Source organism: Papilio polytes, unplaced genomic scaffold (assembly GCF_000836215.1).
Source record: "Papilio polytes unplaced genomic scaffold, Ppol_1.0 DF824135.1, whole genome shotgun sequence".
In the NCBI taxonomy this organism is placed as follows: domain Eukaryota; kingdom Metazoa; phylum Arthropoda; class Insecta; order Lepidoptera; family Papilionidae; genus Papilio; species Papilio polytes.
In genome coordinates, this window is record NW_013525069.1 from 3,375,609 (window position 1) to 3,393,158 (window position 17,550).

The 17,550-nt window shown below is 34.2% G+C and overlaps 1 protein-coding gene across 1 annotated transcript; it reads left to right on the forward strand.

Moving 5' to 3' along the window:
- The first annotated feature begins 3,061 nt into the window (after positions 1-3,061).
- LOC106112018 (cytochrome P450 6B7-like) lies at positions 3,062-4,813 on the forward strand. The gene is made up of 2 exons (XM_013294247.1): positions 3,062-4,424; positions 4,641-4,813. Exons 1-2 carry the CDS (start codon positions 3,062-3,064, stop codon positions 4,811-4,813), a joined length of 1,536 nt encoding a protein of 511 aa, XP_013149701.1.
- Positions 4,814-17,550: the final 12,737 nt, after the last annotated feature.

Here is a 17,550-nt window from a genome sequence, read left to right on the forward strand (position 1 = left end):
ATGTATATATCTATATTAAAACTAGCTGTTGCCCACGACTTTTTATTCCTAGAAGAAAGCCTAAAAAACCTACATACTTTTTCTTTGTACGTATAAACTAAGTAGTAATCTACATAATAACAGAAATATCACAATGCAAAATGAGCTGATTTTTAGTTAACCTTAATATTTGTTTTCGAGATATCTTCTGAACTATTAGTTCAATTTAAATACTTTTAAGCGCAATTTTTTTCTACAATTACATTCTATATGTCTTGTATGAAAATTACAAGAGATTATTGCCCTCGATTACTTCAAAAACTGCAAAAAGAACGTTTTTGCATTAAAAACAAACGAAAAGCGAAACTGTTTTCTACAGACATGGCCGCAGTTTTTGAAAAAAAAAACTTGTTGGAAGGTTAGTGTGAAAAAAATAATTACAGCTACTCATAGTTTGAAAAAAAAATGCCAAAAGAAAAATGTCAATAGTTTTTTTTGATTTTCTCGTGTGTGTTATTCCTAATCTAACGGGATAAAGGTACGAAAACTCAATAAATTTGCTCGTTAAAAAACGACCACTGTAAACATATTACTTTGCATTGTGAGGTCCTCTCGTTCCATAAAGCCGTTGATCCGTCCGTTTAGAATCACCCTGTATATTTGAGTGTATAGTTGTATGTAACATCGAAAAAAAAATCCAGATTTCACAAAGATGATATATTTATCACATAAAATATTTATTTTTGTTTTCTATCTCTTTGTCTGTCCGCAAGCAGGGTTTGTTCCGGGTACTCTACGAAACATCCAGCCCGGGCGATTTTGGCAAGAACATAACGGAATGGTAGTTGAGCTGAAACACGCGGGAATATTTTAACCAACCAATTTTTTAATTCCGCGCTGTCAAAATCTGGGTCAATCGCTATCTTCGGAACGAGTGAACCAATTTTGATGGGACTAGCCTGTGTAGCCTAAACGGCTGAACGGATTTCGGTGAAATTTTGTATAGATGTAGAGGACAGTCTGGAAAAACACATAGGCTATTCACTTTTTTTTATTCTCACGCGGACGGAGTTGCGGGCGACAGCTAGTAATTAATAAACTTTGAAAGCATCGAATTCTTCAACTAATTAATAATGGACAGTCGAAGATTGGGTAAATTGTCATATTTTTGACTAAGAAATCGAAAGTACTGCGGAGCACTCGTCTTTCCCTTAAAACCTATATATTTTATGTGCTCATTGAACAAACCCTAAAACGTGAACAATAAGAAAACGTAAATAGTAATGTAAAAAATATATGAATTACCTACGATCGCGGAACTAATATGTCGGCAACCGCTTCCCTCAGTTGATTGTAGGCAACTACTGGTCGAAGCACGCACGCGTCAGCCGCAAGGCGCCAGGGCTTTACCTCTTATCCGCGCAGTCCTCGCGGCACACGCCCCACGAGATTTAAACTTTTGCGGCGTATAATATATGTACAGTCGCAGAAATACTCGGTGTTACATTTACAGAAAAATTGCCTTGTTCCTTGCAACGAAACAAACTCTGTCTCTTCATACAAATAACCATTTATGTAGCAGTAAATTGCGCAAAGATGGTACAATAATATAAATCAATTTACCGTGTAGCCACTGGCCGAAATTTTTTCATACAGACACATCCTTTTTTTTTTGTTATTGTTTCGTGTCGCCGTTTTAGTGCGAACAAATCGTTCAAATGACTTATCACCGTCAGGTTCCCTAACTGTACTTACGTTACGAAGTATTGGGGAAACATTATGCGCCATTAATACATTTTGTGGCACATAATGATGATGAGTTAAAATTTAAAGTCACATCCTAAGGAAGTGCGCAGTAAACTGATCATAAATATGAATTGTAACCATTACTGTCATTATTTTACACCATTTGTTTTGACTATTTTGTATTTTTACTAGTGGTAGCCCGCGACTTCGGCGGCGTAGAATTGAATAAAAAGTAACTTATAATAGTCCTGCATATTAGCTATCTCCGAGCGTAAGTCTCGTCATAATTGATCCAGTCGTTTCATAGATTACCTGAAACAAACGCAGACTTACCGACAGGCAAGAAACATAAAAATTGGGACCATAGGTTATTACAAAATAAAATTTTAAGACTCGAAAACAGGAATATCGAAACAATAATTTGTCATCGTATATATTTTGCAACCACCATTTGATGTGAAAATTTTTTTTAAGATTTAAAAAAGAGACTGTAATATTTAAAAATGTTCTATCTACAAAAAAAAGAAAATTTCATTTACAAGACTTATTCCCTGGTAAATATTTAATACTAGCTTTCGCACCTGACCCCGTCTGCGCGGAATAAAAAAACAAAAGCAAGTATGTGTTCTTCCAGACTATCCCCTACATCTATGCCAAATTTCATCGAGATTCCTTCCGCCGTTTAGGCTACAAACTCTAACAAACATCCATCCATCCATCCATCTCACTTTCGCATTTATAATATTAGTAGGAAGTAAGATAGCAAGCAGTTTTGTCACAAAACAGTATTTTCTATATTAACTACGAACCTACTATCTGCGTATCTATAAGCTAACAATAAATATTATATCACAATTTGGATATGCTCTATGAAAATTAAGTTAACAGGTTAAAAAGTACAATCTAGATACTTACCTCGGTAAAGATATTGTTTATTTTTATCTAAATAAAACACATGCATTGACTGACTGTATTTATACTCTTATATTTTGTTTATCACGTGGAAATGCCACTACTACGACCATACCCCGGGTTATAGTTAAAATAATTATATGTGCATTACACTACCACATGGTACCTAAATTAAAATTAAAATTTTTACGTACAGACGAATTGGAATCTCCTTCTGTTTATAGTCGTTTAAAAAGAAAGTGACAGAGATAGTATGAAGATAATGCTTTTTACATTTTAACCTCGGTTTATTTTTGGTTTGTGACTTGCAGTTTAATAACTAGCATAGTAATGATGACTCCCAGATATGACGCGAAACTTTTGCCGGCATATATAAGTATATATAGCGCGCGGCGGAGACAGCTTTCAGACACTCAGTACCACAATGATCGCCCTAGCCGTGTTCTTCTCACTTTTCTTCGCGCTCTACTTGTACGGTACTCGAACCTACAAGTATTGGGAAAAGAAAGGCATCAAACATGACAAGCCCGTGCCATTTGTCGGCAACAACACCCGTCTATATCTTATGAAGAAAAGTATAACCGAATTAGGCGTCGAACAGTACTGGAAATATCCGAAAGAGAAGGTGATAGGTTTCTACCGAGCGATGCGCCCAGAACTCGTGGTAAGAGATCCAGAAATTATTAAGCAAGTTCTCTCCCAAGATTTTAAAAATTTCCACATGAGAGGCGTCACTACTCACAGAAAGGTGATCGAGCCTTTGTACAAGAATCTCTTTCTTGCTGACGGCGATCTTTGGAAACTGCTGAGGACGCGCATAACACCTGCATTCACAAGCGGAAAACTAAAAGCGCTGTTTCCCTATATAGTAGAACGTGCCGAGCACATGAAGGAACACGCCATCAATGCGCCGCCGACTGGCCGTGTGCTGGACGCCCGCGAAGTATTTGCGCGTTTCACCACCGACATTATCGGATCTTACGGTTTCGGTCTCGACATGGATTCTCTCAGCGTAGAAGATTCCTTTTTCAGAAAATTGGGCGTCGACGTTTTTAAGTTTACTAAAACTCAAGTCATGATTCAGACACTCAAGGAAATGTTTCCAGAAATGTGCAAGCATTTGAGAATCTTTGGAAAAATAGAAAAGGACACCCAGACGTTCGTCGATAACGTCCTACAAAAGAGGAATTACGAACCAATTGGTAGAAACGACTTCCTCGATCTATTTCTTGAATTTAAGAAAAAAGGTACAATGGTTGGACAATCTATAGAACATTTTAAACCGGACGGCACACCCAACGAAGTATCTATGGAACTGACCGACGACATCTTCACTGCTCAGATATTGTTGTTCTTTGCTGCTGGCTTCGAAACGTCCTCTTCCTCCTCCAGCATCACGATGCACCAACTCGCCTACAATCCTGAAAAACAGCGTAAAGTGCAAGAAGAAATCGATAGAGTTTTAGCGAAATATGACAACAAGCTATGCTACGATGCAGTGAATGAAATGACATATTTACATTGTGCGTTTAAGGAAGGCCTTCGAATATTCCCGTCGTTAGGTTACCTGGTGAGACAATGCACTCAGAAGTATACGTTTCCAGAGTTGAATCTAACAATAGACGAAGGAGTGTCGATATTGATCCCCGTGCAAGCGCTTCACATGGACCCGCAATACTTCGAGGAACCTGAGAAGTTTCGCCCGGAACGATTTTTAACTGATTTCAAAAATCCGTTGACAAAAAATGTGTATTTGCCATTTGGAGAAGGTCCTAGAGCTTGCATTGGTAAGTTTAAGCATTCTTTTATTTAATAATTTTTGATGTTTTAGAAAGTGCCAAATATTTTAGTCAAAAATAGTTACGGTCATTAGAAGAATCTTTATGTACATAAGAGATTCGTAGATTTGTTAACTTTGATTAATATATTATAATGGGTTTCTTCACTTTCCAGAACTGTCACTCTGACAATCAATACTAAACATAATGCGCAATTAATTTCAGGCGAGAGGCTAGGTCGTATGCAGTCAGTGGCTGGCCTGGCGGCCGTGCTGTCGAAGTACTCGGTGGAACCAGCTCCCGAAACGCTTCGTTACCCCATTATAGACCCTACCTCCAACTTTGTGCAGAGCGTCAAAGATGGCGTCCCCTTAATGTTTAAATTGCGGACCAACTAAACAGCTTATTCAACATTATTTGCGTGGCTTTATTGTTTACTTCAAGAATGTTATACTAGTTGACATAAACGACTTTTTGTTTTTTTTACTATGGTGGTATTTTTAATTGGGTTCTATATTATTTGAGGAATAAATAACATTTCAATTATAAAATTACATTTTTATTTTTTAATTCTAATTCTTTACAATAATTCATAACCTTTTTATATTAAGTTTACATTATCTAAGTCCTTCTCAGTTCTAATCCTAGCGTATCGTTTGATTATATTATGCTCTAGTTGAAATATAAATTGTTCCATGATCGTCAAAAATGATTGTGAGAGTAATGTTATTTTGTTAATAGGTAAACGTGTTACCTATCTTGCGACAGGATAATTTTGTCACGTAATGACATTCAGTTTTTAATCAACGAAATCTTCTATAAACTAATCATCAATAACGGTTACTATCTTTAATTTGCAATGTTTTGATTGTTTTATCTTTTTTTTTCATAAACGAGTAATCGATCGCTCGAGTATCAAATCGTACAGTCTAATTTATTTCCATAGATTACATAGATACAAAACATGACACCCAAATTCTTAGAGCATATGAAACTATATTCCCTGAAATTCATTAATATAGAAGATTTAATCAGGTTTACTATTATTTTATACTAGCTTTCGCCTGTAGCGCCGTCTGCTTGAAATTAAAAAAAAAAGTAAATAGCATACTTGTTTTTCAAAAATCTTCAATATCTATGCCCAAATTCATCGAGATCCGTCAGCAGTTTAGGCTTAGCCTACAATTTCTAACAAACATCCTTCCATCTTTCGCATTTATAATGTTAATATTTATTTTAACATTACCCTACACAATTGTTACCTATGTATACAATTGCAAAAGTAGTTGTAATTTTATAACTATTTAAACAGTCTTTAGAATAAAATGTCATTTAATATGTTACCATAACCATTTAGAGTATCCACCGTGATGAAAACCAGCGCGGCCCTCAGTGACAAGCTGGAGGCCGCATCAGCTGAGCCTTTTCCTTTTGACCAAGAGTTTGTATCTTTATTTTTATTTCATTAATAATTATAAGTTGTGTTCTTTTAATTTTCTTTTGGTCAATAAATAGTGTTTTATTTTTTTTTATCCTTTTTAAATAACAATTAAAAAACTTGGTGTGGTAGTGTTCTGAATATAAGCTGGGTTTCCGTATCCTAACTTATCTACTTAACTACATGTGTGCGGATACAAAGTACCATTGTCCACGGCACCTGTGATCTTTGCGGCTCCACAAAGGCGTACGTCATCATCACGGCGGCTTTCACAAAAGGTACAATAACACAAGACAACCGACCATTTGTAATGGTAACTGAGTCAACACAAAAACGAGGGCCGCTCAATGATATAGTTTCCGTTAATCAGGTAACGGGTTTTTAACGCACAGTTTTTTCGTCTATACGAGATAAGTTTGTAACATATTTGACTCGATCTTATTGTTAACAAGGGGTTATTTCTTAGTGGAAAAAAATCATCAAAGTTTTGCTCTTTATCTCTCGATTTGGGTTAAAATATTAATTCTTTGTTTTCAGTTTATAAAGTGACGTGTTATGCCCTTGTTATGGCAGATGGTGTAATTAGATGCAGGCATCGAGTTTTGACTTCGGAAACCTTTTATATTTAATTATGGTACACATTTGGAACGCACAATACATAGCTGTATCAAGATGAATTACAATTTCATACAATTATACCATTGTAATGTAAAGATTACATCATTTGCCTTCTTGGTTTATAAAGGGTAAAAATGTATTATAACTGTCTTTCATATGGAACAAAGAGACTTCTCCATCCATTTAGTATAATGAAAGTTAAATGGATTGAAAAAAAAACCACGTTAAACAACCTGTGTCGTTGGAAAGTAATGCCTTTGTTTTGCGAGAACATCATAGAAGTAAGATAATTTCCAATAATCGTAAAATCAAGCGTATCCTCAAATCTAATTTGGTCATTTCAGATGTGGTGAGCAACATATGAAGAATAGTGTCTAACGTCGCTCGCGAAATGGTCCGCTTTCGTCCCAAAGACGTTTACGGCCTCTTTTTGGGCCCGAATCCATCAATTCTCTTGATGGATGGACCATTGAGGCTCGACTGAGGCAATCGAAATTCAAATTCGCTAAATCTTCCCACACGGCATCGAAAACAGGTCGGGTCGTTAACAGCGTACGCGTTGTTTGGGTTTTTTTCTGTTTGCTCTGGAAATATTCGCCTCGGGCCCGTCAGGAGAGGTGAGGTGGCTGGGGGGAGGGCGGGGATGCGTCTGCGCAGACGCTCGGGCAGCAGAGGCGTGATTACAGTGCTGAGCACGGCTAATCACTGCCGCTACATGGCCCGGCCACAAAGCGCGCCTGCATAGCCCCACTAAATTCCCTGCACGGCACGACACAAATATTTTAAGTGCTGTCTCCGTTTATTATATTGTGATGACAGTAACATTTAAACATTGGTATCTTTCCAAAAAGCAGCCCAAAATTGATGTAACAAAGTTTAAGTTTCCAAACCATTCTTTTATTATCTATAATTTTAAGTCAATAGTTTATAATTTTTCTCTAAGTGTTTGTTTCATTTTAGAGTAATTTATAAAATGTTTTAATTTAATCCTACAGTGTGAAGGAAAAACAAACATCACATACTAATGAAATGACAAATCGATCAAAAACTTTACAATGATATACTATTTTAGTTAATAAATTTTATATCTTGAACCACGAGATCGGTACTTTCGTGTGGCCCGACAAGCCCGCCGGCACATTGTTGTTAATAACAAACAAGACAAAAGTCTCGCCGCTAACTACACGTAGCTCCGATACCGAGCCGATACTACACATCTATACGGAAATGACCACACTTTTACAACTGCTGCGTATCGTATCGAAAAATAAACTTGCAAATTCATACCTATTTTTTAAAATTATAAAAACCATCAGTACTTTACAATATTACTGTCAGTACTGTCAAGTTAGTAATGGTAATACAATGAATTTTAAAATCTCACTTTACGATATAATTAATAAAGAAATGGTTTCTTACTTTACAACTTTCTTTAAATAGCAAACGAAAAAACGGCCGCCGAAATATGCCAAAACTGCAAAGTGATCTCTACCAATACACATCCGAATTTGCAAATAATTTGCCCATTTCTAATTTAACCAACAGTGGAACACACAGAAAATAAGATTAACTAAATAATTTTATGCATCGTGTGGGCGTCAAGAGTCATCCTGTTCTTGAACCTAGACCCTAATTTAATAAATAACTGTGTGCTTCGTAGAAACTCATTTGTAAACCAATAAATGTTCTTCATACATTCAGATATTTAAAAACATTTTAAATTCAAAATGGGTAAAACCGTATGCTAAAAGTAGAACAAAATGTTGACATAAGACGCCCTGATATCTTTATAGTTCGCGTGGACAATAAATAAAGAAATGTCTACCTCAAGACAATCCTCTACGTCTATGCAAAATTTTGTCGAGATCGTCTACAAACTTTAACAAACATCTATCCATCCATCTAAACTTTCGCATTTATAACATCAGTAAGAAAGAGATTTTTAAAAAAACATTTTTTGTAAAAGTAAAAAAAAAATTGTAAAGCGTTAACAATATGAAATCGTTAATTCTTAAAGCACTGTTATAAGTGAAACGGAGTCTTTAAACTTTAAAATGACAAAAGAATAAAAATGTGCAATTAATCGCATGCATTAAGTGTACGTAATGTCCGCGCGGCGTTGCGGTGGCGCGGCGAGCGCGGGTCGCTCGCGGTGACACACGTCAGCAACGCCTGTCAAATGTCAACATTTTAAAGCCGCACACTATTAAAAGCAATTTTATTTCAATCGGACGACATTTTGGTTTACAATCGAGACGCGGCGCGCAGGCGGGCACCGCGGACCGCACTCCTACTCATTACGACTTCATTTTGTTATAACAACAATAAGACGGCGAGTTCGCATTTTATTCATCCTCTAATGTTGACAGGCTTTGTGTCAGAATCAATCTCGCGTCGGCCGTAATGACGCGAAATCGGTTCCAGTGTTCGCACGACAAAAGAGCTGCTAATGTTGTTTATTCCTTTATTTATTTCTTCGCCCGCATGAATATTTGCGGCGTGCATTTTTCTTTTGAATCTTTTTTCGGTTAATCTTTCTTACGAATGAAAAATTGCGAACACATTTTTAACGGTTGCATCAAACCGAATTGTAAAGAAGCTTTTTTGACGAAAAAAGTTTCGGTTAAAGTGCTACTTGATTAAGTAGTGTTAAATTACGCTTATTATAGTTTATGAGAACGCCATTGGTTTACAAAATCCGGTCCTAAAACTGTTAATAGCTTAACTAAGCAGAGATTAATTATTTAATGTAAAACGACTGATTACTTAAGGCGAATTCTAATTAGCTTAGCCCCTTTGTGTTGTTAAAGTTCTGAAATGATTTGAAGACAATTTTTCGAAATGATTAGCTGCCAATATTAGGGTGTCGGCTAAATCTGACAATATATGTGCGTAAGTTTTTTGAATCATAATGATTAAAAAAAGATAACGGTTAGTGGGAAGTTTCATGTTATTAGACACAATGTCTTTTTAATAGGCAAACAATTTGAGATCCTTGCTCTTTGGCTCACAAATTCGATGACACACCGCATATTAGAACAGGCGCCATCAAATGTGTAAATAAACACCGCCTGTTACAATCCTCCGGTACATTTGTTAGGGTTATTCTGTAACGTGCTTCTTTCAAATAAAATAAAGATATATAAGGTGTTTTTTTAATTCAGATTCTCTTACAAAGTTATTGAAAATGCTTATTATACATTAAAATCGCTCCTATACTACTACTATACAGTTACTTTATTACTTCAGGATTTGATTCTTATTTATTGGTAATCCAAGTAGGAAAGAGGGTGAAACATTTAGGGTGGCTTTTTCCATCCTAAATGTTTCACCTATTCTATTATAGTCTATTGTATTCTATTTCTTGTTTGAAAAAGAAGTCAGGCAAGGACATGCTTATTTACAATGGAACAAATTTTATCTTTATAATTTTTCATGCCAGTAACAGAAGTTACTTTAATGATATTAGAAATTTTGATTTTTTATTGTAACTATTATTCTAATAAAAATTTAATATACTTGGAATCGGTGATAAAAAATTTAAATCAATTATTTTAAAGAAATCTTATTATTACAGAATGGACCTGATAAAGCAAATGTTCTGATTACATTAATATGACAATAAAAATATCTTACTAAATTAAATATTTTTAATTTTTTTAACGACAAGCAACATGTCGTAGTCACTTCTTTCTGTATTTTTGTTTAAACTTCTGGGCTTTTATAATAAGATTGCTTAGCAACCGCAGATTGCAACTATATAAATACTTTTTCATCATCTTCAACTTGGCCTTAACCAATACGGAGGGTCGGTACAGTATATGCTGCTCTTCCATACATTTCTATCAGCCGTCATATCTGAATTCACTCCCATCTTATGCATATCCTCTTTCACATAATCCATCCGTACTTGCTTCGGTCTTCCTCTACCCTTAAAGGCATCCTCATTCAATCTTAACACTTTCTGCTGTCCTCTCGTCGCATTTTGCTTCTCAGTATACTTAACTAATTACTTTATATCTATGCTAAATGTATAAATAGATTACATGTGTAATCTGTAACTAATTGTGATCTTAATTGCTGACCTACATATTACATTTGAATGTTAACGATTGTGTTTCTATTATTAATACAATATGATAAGGGGTTAATGACGAATATGTTATATTTATTTTAACGTGGGTTTTCACTGCACTTCAAAAGCATGCTGGCCCCCGGAATTTTCTCACACTTCTCTACAAATGAGTTGTCAATTTTCTGTTATTGTTTTGCTACCAATGATTCTTGATGGTCATTTACACTTAATCCCTTTTTCACATGAATATATGATTTTAACTCGACAGTCAAAATTTTTCAATCCATGTTTCTAATAATATAAATACACGAAACGTAAAAGTTTTCTAACGTGCCATTCAAATGTTAAACTAAGCAATTAACAAACAATATCAACACAAAATTAATTAAAATTCAATTGATATCGATAAAATTCAATCACGGCTTTATCGCTCGAAAGTCGATAGGTGGCGCAAACGGCGAGCAATTAGACAATGTTAAATATCGATTTTTATGCAAATGCTACATTCCGATAATCGATATTCGATAAAATGCTCGCGTGCAAACATTAAATAAATCGTTTGCGAGTGACTAATGCAAATTCACAACAATTTGCTTAATGGAGATCGACAAGACATACTTCCTCGCGCCAGCGTCAGACTTAACAGTGCTCGAACATGAAACAATTAACTAAACATGTTGAGTAACGTCCGCTGTGAAAATCAACTTTCTATACATTTAAAAACACATCAATATACTATTCCCACGTAGCGGAATTAATAACGGACGTAACTTTTAATAATTCTGTCAACATGCAGTTTCCCTTGTTAGTTGTTATTGATTTCAAATATCCAATCCAATGATAAAAATAATGATGAAACCAGAAAGTGTTAAGATTGAATGTGGATGGCTACAAAGGAAGAGGAAGACCGAAGAAAGTATGGATGGATTTTGTGAAAGAGGATATGCTTAAGAAAGCAGTGGATTCAGATATGACGACTGATAGAGATGTATGGAAGAGCAGCACATACTGTGCCGACGTAAGGGATAAGGGCAAGTGGATGATGAATCCAATGATAGCGACAAGAAAATCTTCCTCAAAAGTTTTCCTATTGGATACATCCGAATATTATTTGTTCTTTTTTCAAATTAAAGTTGCAAAAAAGTTTGTTTTATCTGCTCGCTCGTTTATGTCTTTTACATAGGAAATACATGTTTAACAATTTTTATTATATTTTTTTCAAATAAGATTTGACTACATTTCCAAACATCGGTACATAATAATCGAACAAATTCCTATAATCGAAATTAAATCCGTTTTACGTAACAAACAAGCTAACAACAAAACCGGGACACAACAATAACAAACAGGATTGAATTAACAATGGTTACCTACGTGTCAAGTCCCACACACTCGGCATTACAAACAAACTGACAAAAAACCAGCACTCGTCCTAAACGCGGCCAACAAAAACTCGCTCGAAACGGTACCGGCCGAGATCAAAGGAACCGACGACCACTTGCTTCACACCATCATCCCGGCCACGCAACTGACATACATGATTTAATGACAACTGCCTTACAACTTTCATCAAATCCACCCCCAAACCTTCATAGTAATTTCTACCCTACAACTTAAATCATAGAGTTGAAAATATCAGAAAAAGTTTAGAAAACTTGCGGTTAATGTCGACCCCTGCAGTTTGGGATGACACATGTGCAAAAAATGGGTTCAAGAATTGAGGCAACAAGTGGGTGGTTAAGACAAATAGACCTATTGTATATTAGGGTAATTTGCGCTAATCATTCGGAAATTCAAAGACAAAGGTACACAAAAAAAAAACAAAAAGTAGTTAATTGACTAATCGTAAAGTCTTATTGGCTTGAATGGAATTAATGAGTACCTCATTTCCAGTTCTACATATTTTTGGTTACATGTTTCTTAATGCTTATTAATATAACTTGTCGATAATGATAATTTGTCTTATTATTTCTACTCATAGTAGATATCTAGGCAAACTTTTCTTAGGCTGTAGTACATTATCTTACTAATATTATAAATGCGAAAGTTTAGGTGGATGGATAGGAGTTTGTTAAAGTTAGTAGCCTAAAGTACTTAACGGATCTTGATTAAATTTGGCATAGACGTAAAGAATAGTCTTGATATACACATAGACTACTCACTTTTGTTTTTTTTTTAATTCTAGGAAGACAGAGTAGCCGGCGAAAGCAAGTAAATTAATAAATCTTTAGTATTTTTAAGTGATCTTTTTTATTTAATTTACTTAGGTAGTTAAATATAAAATCTGATCCCATAATTTAACGAGTATTAATTAAGATATAATACAATCCATACCAATTGTATAAAGGTAACGCATTAGGTAAGAGCATTATCAATTAGAACACATTACTTAGTGTGGGGCAGCAAAGCTCACGGGCGAGGGGCGGCGAAACGAAGGTTCTGAGGGTGGCGAGGGACGAGGGGAGAAGGACAAGGGACGAGACAATCGCCGGAACCACACCGCGGGACGCCGGACGGTCTGGTGACGACCGAGTCTTCTCTCGAAAGCTCAAAGCTCGCCGAAACAGGCATAACTAATTTATTTATTACAAAACCGACCTCATTCATACAAAAGACGATTTTATGCTCGAATTAAAATATATAAATAGCTTAAATTAAATATTAAAGGTGAAATACAAAAAGCTCTAAAATAGTCACTAAAGCTTAACGTCTGTAAGATTTTTTTTTAATAAATATCACTCATCAAAATATTATGTTCTTTTTGTGTGCAAGCTTCTTTAATTTTTTTAATTTAATAATATTGACAGTAGGTACCAATATCGTAAATAAATAACTATGTTACGTCTTCAGAATTAGATAGACCAGTTTTATTTTAGCTTTTCAAGATTTAGCAACTTCGCTACCTTAAAAGTAATTTACAAAAACTAATTAAATACGGCTGATATCAACATCGATGTTTACCTGCATAAAATTGTGTTAAAATGCAATTACGAGGTGCCATTTTACTAAAGATAATTACGATCCGAGGCGTCGGGGCTATTGTAAAAACGAGAACACAAACTCAAAGGATAGACGCAATGTGTTCGATATAAATAACAAAATGATAGGTTAGCGAACTCTGTCAGTTTTTGTATTACGAAAACATCAACAGAAGTGGCAAGAGCCAAGAGCGGGTCGGTTATTATCCTCACTTCGTGTTCGAATCCTTTTCAAACAGCTGCCTCTACAAATATTTATTGTATCATTTGCACCCCTTATAAAACAATGACATTTGGAAAATCTGAATATGTTTGAACTGGCTCAAGCTGCGCCAGAATGTTGATATAATATGTATTTTTCACCTAAGATATTTCATATTTTTAACAGACTTCTCTATAGAGGTTGTAAATACTGTATTTTTAATTCATGTTTTTGCTAATTATTTTTTTTATAAGAAAGATAATTCTTACAGGCGAGTAGTTTTCAAGTTTATTTATGGATAAAAAATATACTAAGTAATTATTCACATTCAGTGTTTTAGATTGAAACATTCTGATTGTATTAAATCTCTAGATTATCATAGAACATCTACAAAGCCACCACTATATCGAATACTTGTTTATTTTAAGTGAGTCGGAACAAATTCGCACATTACGGAAACACTACCGTACACTGGGGACATTCGAAACATAAATTCAAAGCAAACAATACGTAAAACGACATTGAACGGCCATTGTCGACGGCCGGTGTCGCTTCTCACCTTGTTTATGATTTCTATTGTTTTGAATTGTTAAATGTACTAACAATCATTCTGTTATTGCAAACCGGTGGCATTTTTCATGTATTTCATAGCTTATAAGGTCTACTAATATTATAAATGCGAAAGTTTAGATGGATAGATGTTTGTTAGAATTTGTAGCCTAAACTGCTTAACGAAACTTGATCAAATTTGGCAATAACGTAGAGGATTCTCTGGAAGAACACATAGGTTACTTATTTTTGTTTTTTTTTTAATTCCACGAAACGTAGTCGCAGATGAAAACTAGTCTCAAATATATCTATTTCATTTTGATATAAAAATCTAATAAATAGCACAACTAACAACTGGCCACTAAGAATGATTCGATACCTAAAACAACAAACGAAAATAGATAAATAAAGACTATAAACTTTCACCAACCGTCTAGACGCACGACTGATAACTTTTTTCATCGGGAAATAAACGCCTTGGTAAAGCGAAAAGAATAAAACAACCGACGTCAATTATGACATGGAAGTGTTTAAGATAACATTGAATGGTGTACTATTACCTCGTTACCTTCATTAGATCCCATCGCCACGGAACTACGCGTTTTGCGTATTATTTCAGTTTTAAAAAAGTTAGAAGTTAATCTAGAGTAGTGTTTACATCAAGATCATAGTGTTTACGTCCAGTAGCGCTGTTAGGAACGTGTCATTTGTTGCACATTATTTTAGTTAAAAAAGTTAGAAGTTAATCTAAAGAAATGAGGTATGGAACGCTATAATGAGAATGTACGGCCTATTGTTTTGATATTGGTTTAAACTATCACGTTGAATAACAATTTGAAGAATAATTATTTTTGTTTATAGATACTAATTAGGTATTCATCTGTGACGTTCGTCCTTGTGGTTTAAGATATTTATTTTCTCTTAAGAATATACAATTCACTTAACGAGAAACATTTTATTTTTTACATTTACAATTTACATCCGTAGTCCTTAAGTTAAAAATCCTAACTAAAATTATTTTTTTCTTTAGTTATTGAATAATTTAATTTTGTTGAATAAATGTAATTGATACAAAAGTTAGAGAGATTTAAAAAAAACCATATAGGTAATTATTTGTTTATAATAAATATTTTACGCAGTCATACCTTCATTTATTTAATTGTTATTTTACAATTTCCGCTTACAAAGTAAATTAAAATTAAACGAAAATAAAAACTTTATTAGTATTTTAATAACGTATATTAGTATATACACTTAATAAGGAAAGCTATTAAGGTAAGTATTTTAACAATATCTTCGATTGTCCTTGTAAATTGTTAATACGTTTTTCGTTTACAATAATGCAACGTTTGCGGAAATAATTCTATGTATGTATTGGAATAATTTAAGAATATTATTCATGTTTCGTTGTTATTAATTAATAATCCTTAGCTGACCGTTCGTGCCGCTGTTTTCGCAGATAGTTAAAATGTGCTTAGACTAACACAGGGTAAGAAAATGACACACAAAACAAGGTAAGACTAAGCGACTATAATTTCAGTTTTGGCCAACGGGTCAAATGAGTTTGTCGGACTATACCAGTAACTAATATTACAAACTCAACTACAGTAAAACATTGTAGGTATCTATTTAAAATTTTGTAACGATCAAAACGGAAGCATCGACTTTGGTCAAAATTCCAGAAATTCTCTCCGGCACTCTCAATCCAATAAGGAGGTTGGATGAGTCGGCAATTGCCCAAAACGGGCAATATCACGATCTATTAGGCCACAAATGGGCTCCGATGCGCCGCGTTACAGCGTGAAACGGCCCACCTCGACGACCACTTTTTGTTTCCACCTTGCCGGCGCCCCCCCACGTCGGTCCAGGACTACGAAATCTCGCAATGTGAGAAATAGATGATATATGCAATTTAATTTAAGAACTACACCTGCAGCGTAATAAACGAAGTTTTGAATATTATAGACCAAACACGTCTGCTATTAATAAATATCTTCAAGTCTTCATTTGTTCATGTTTGTGTTAACATAAACGTGAGATTCGATTGCCATTCACACAAATTTTTGATGTCTCTTTTGTTCTTTTTGGAAAAAATGAGATAGGTATATTGTTGTTACACCAAGCATTAGGTACCAATTTAAACCTCTCCGTTTACTCCTACGATAGCTTATAAACTACATCTAGCTGTACTAAGCTAAGTATAGCTTGGTTCCTTAATTATTTTCTTAAAATTATGAGTAATTACTAGTATGCCAAAAGGGGCCTAAATATGTATGTTTTCTTAAGTATTTCAAATAACAGTGCTGTTATATGTCAAAAATAGTCGAAAGCTCTCTTAAAGCTATAACACGTAAGTTAGGAATAAGTTAAAATTCATGAGTTTTAGATCGTAAGTTAAAAGTGGTTGAGAGGATGAAATGATAATAGCCTATAAGTAGTAGCCTACAAGTTTTACTTAAAAAGAATAGTTGTAAATACGAATAGATTTTTAGTGAAGTGGTAAGTTTGAAGATGGTAAGAGAATGAAGTGTGAAATCTATTTAAAGTATTACAAAATGTAAATAAATCTACAATCATTTCTAATGTAAAAAAGTACCGACTTCTGATTATTTAAAATTTTTCAGGACTAGATTGTCAATAAATTTGCAAGTATAATGTTTGTTCTATTCTTACTTACTAATAATAAATGCGAAAGTTTGGATGGATGGATGTTCGTTAGAGTTTGTAGCCTAAACGGCTGAACGGATCTCGATGAATTTTGGTACAGATGTAGAACATAGTCTGGAGTAACACAAAGACTACTTACTAAGCATTTTTTTTAATTTCGAGCGCTAGGAGTCGTGGCCGAAAGCTTGTAAAACTAAAATACAAAGCACTTTTAAAACGTTATTGAAACAAGTCCAATAACTGATTAACTCTAATAAAAAACAATCCAACTGTTGTATAGAATAACATTAAAATCAATAAAGAATAGTGATTGAAAATGATTGAAATGGTTAGGTATGTATACATGTGGGTATATACCCCTATACAGTATTCCTTTCCTAATAATTATTCATTTTTAAAATTCAATTTAGCGATTAACCGTTGGGTTACTTAGATTAATAAAACCAATTCTTAATAATAATTAATCCATTTAATATATCTAATAGAAATTATAACAATGAAAACAATATTTACAATAGTGAATTCTATTATCTACACATAGTAATTAACAATAAAACGAAATCTTAATTTATAAAAATAAATAACAATCATGTCTTAAAACATTCGCA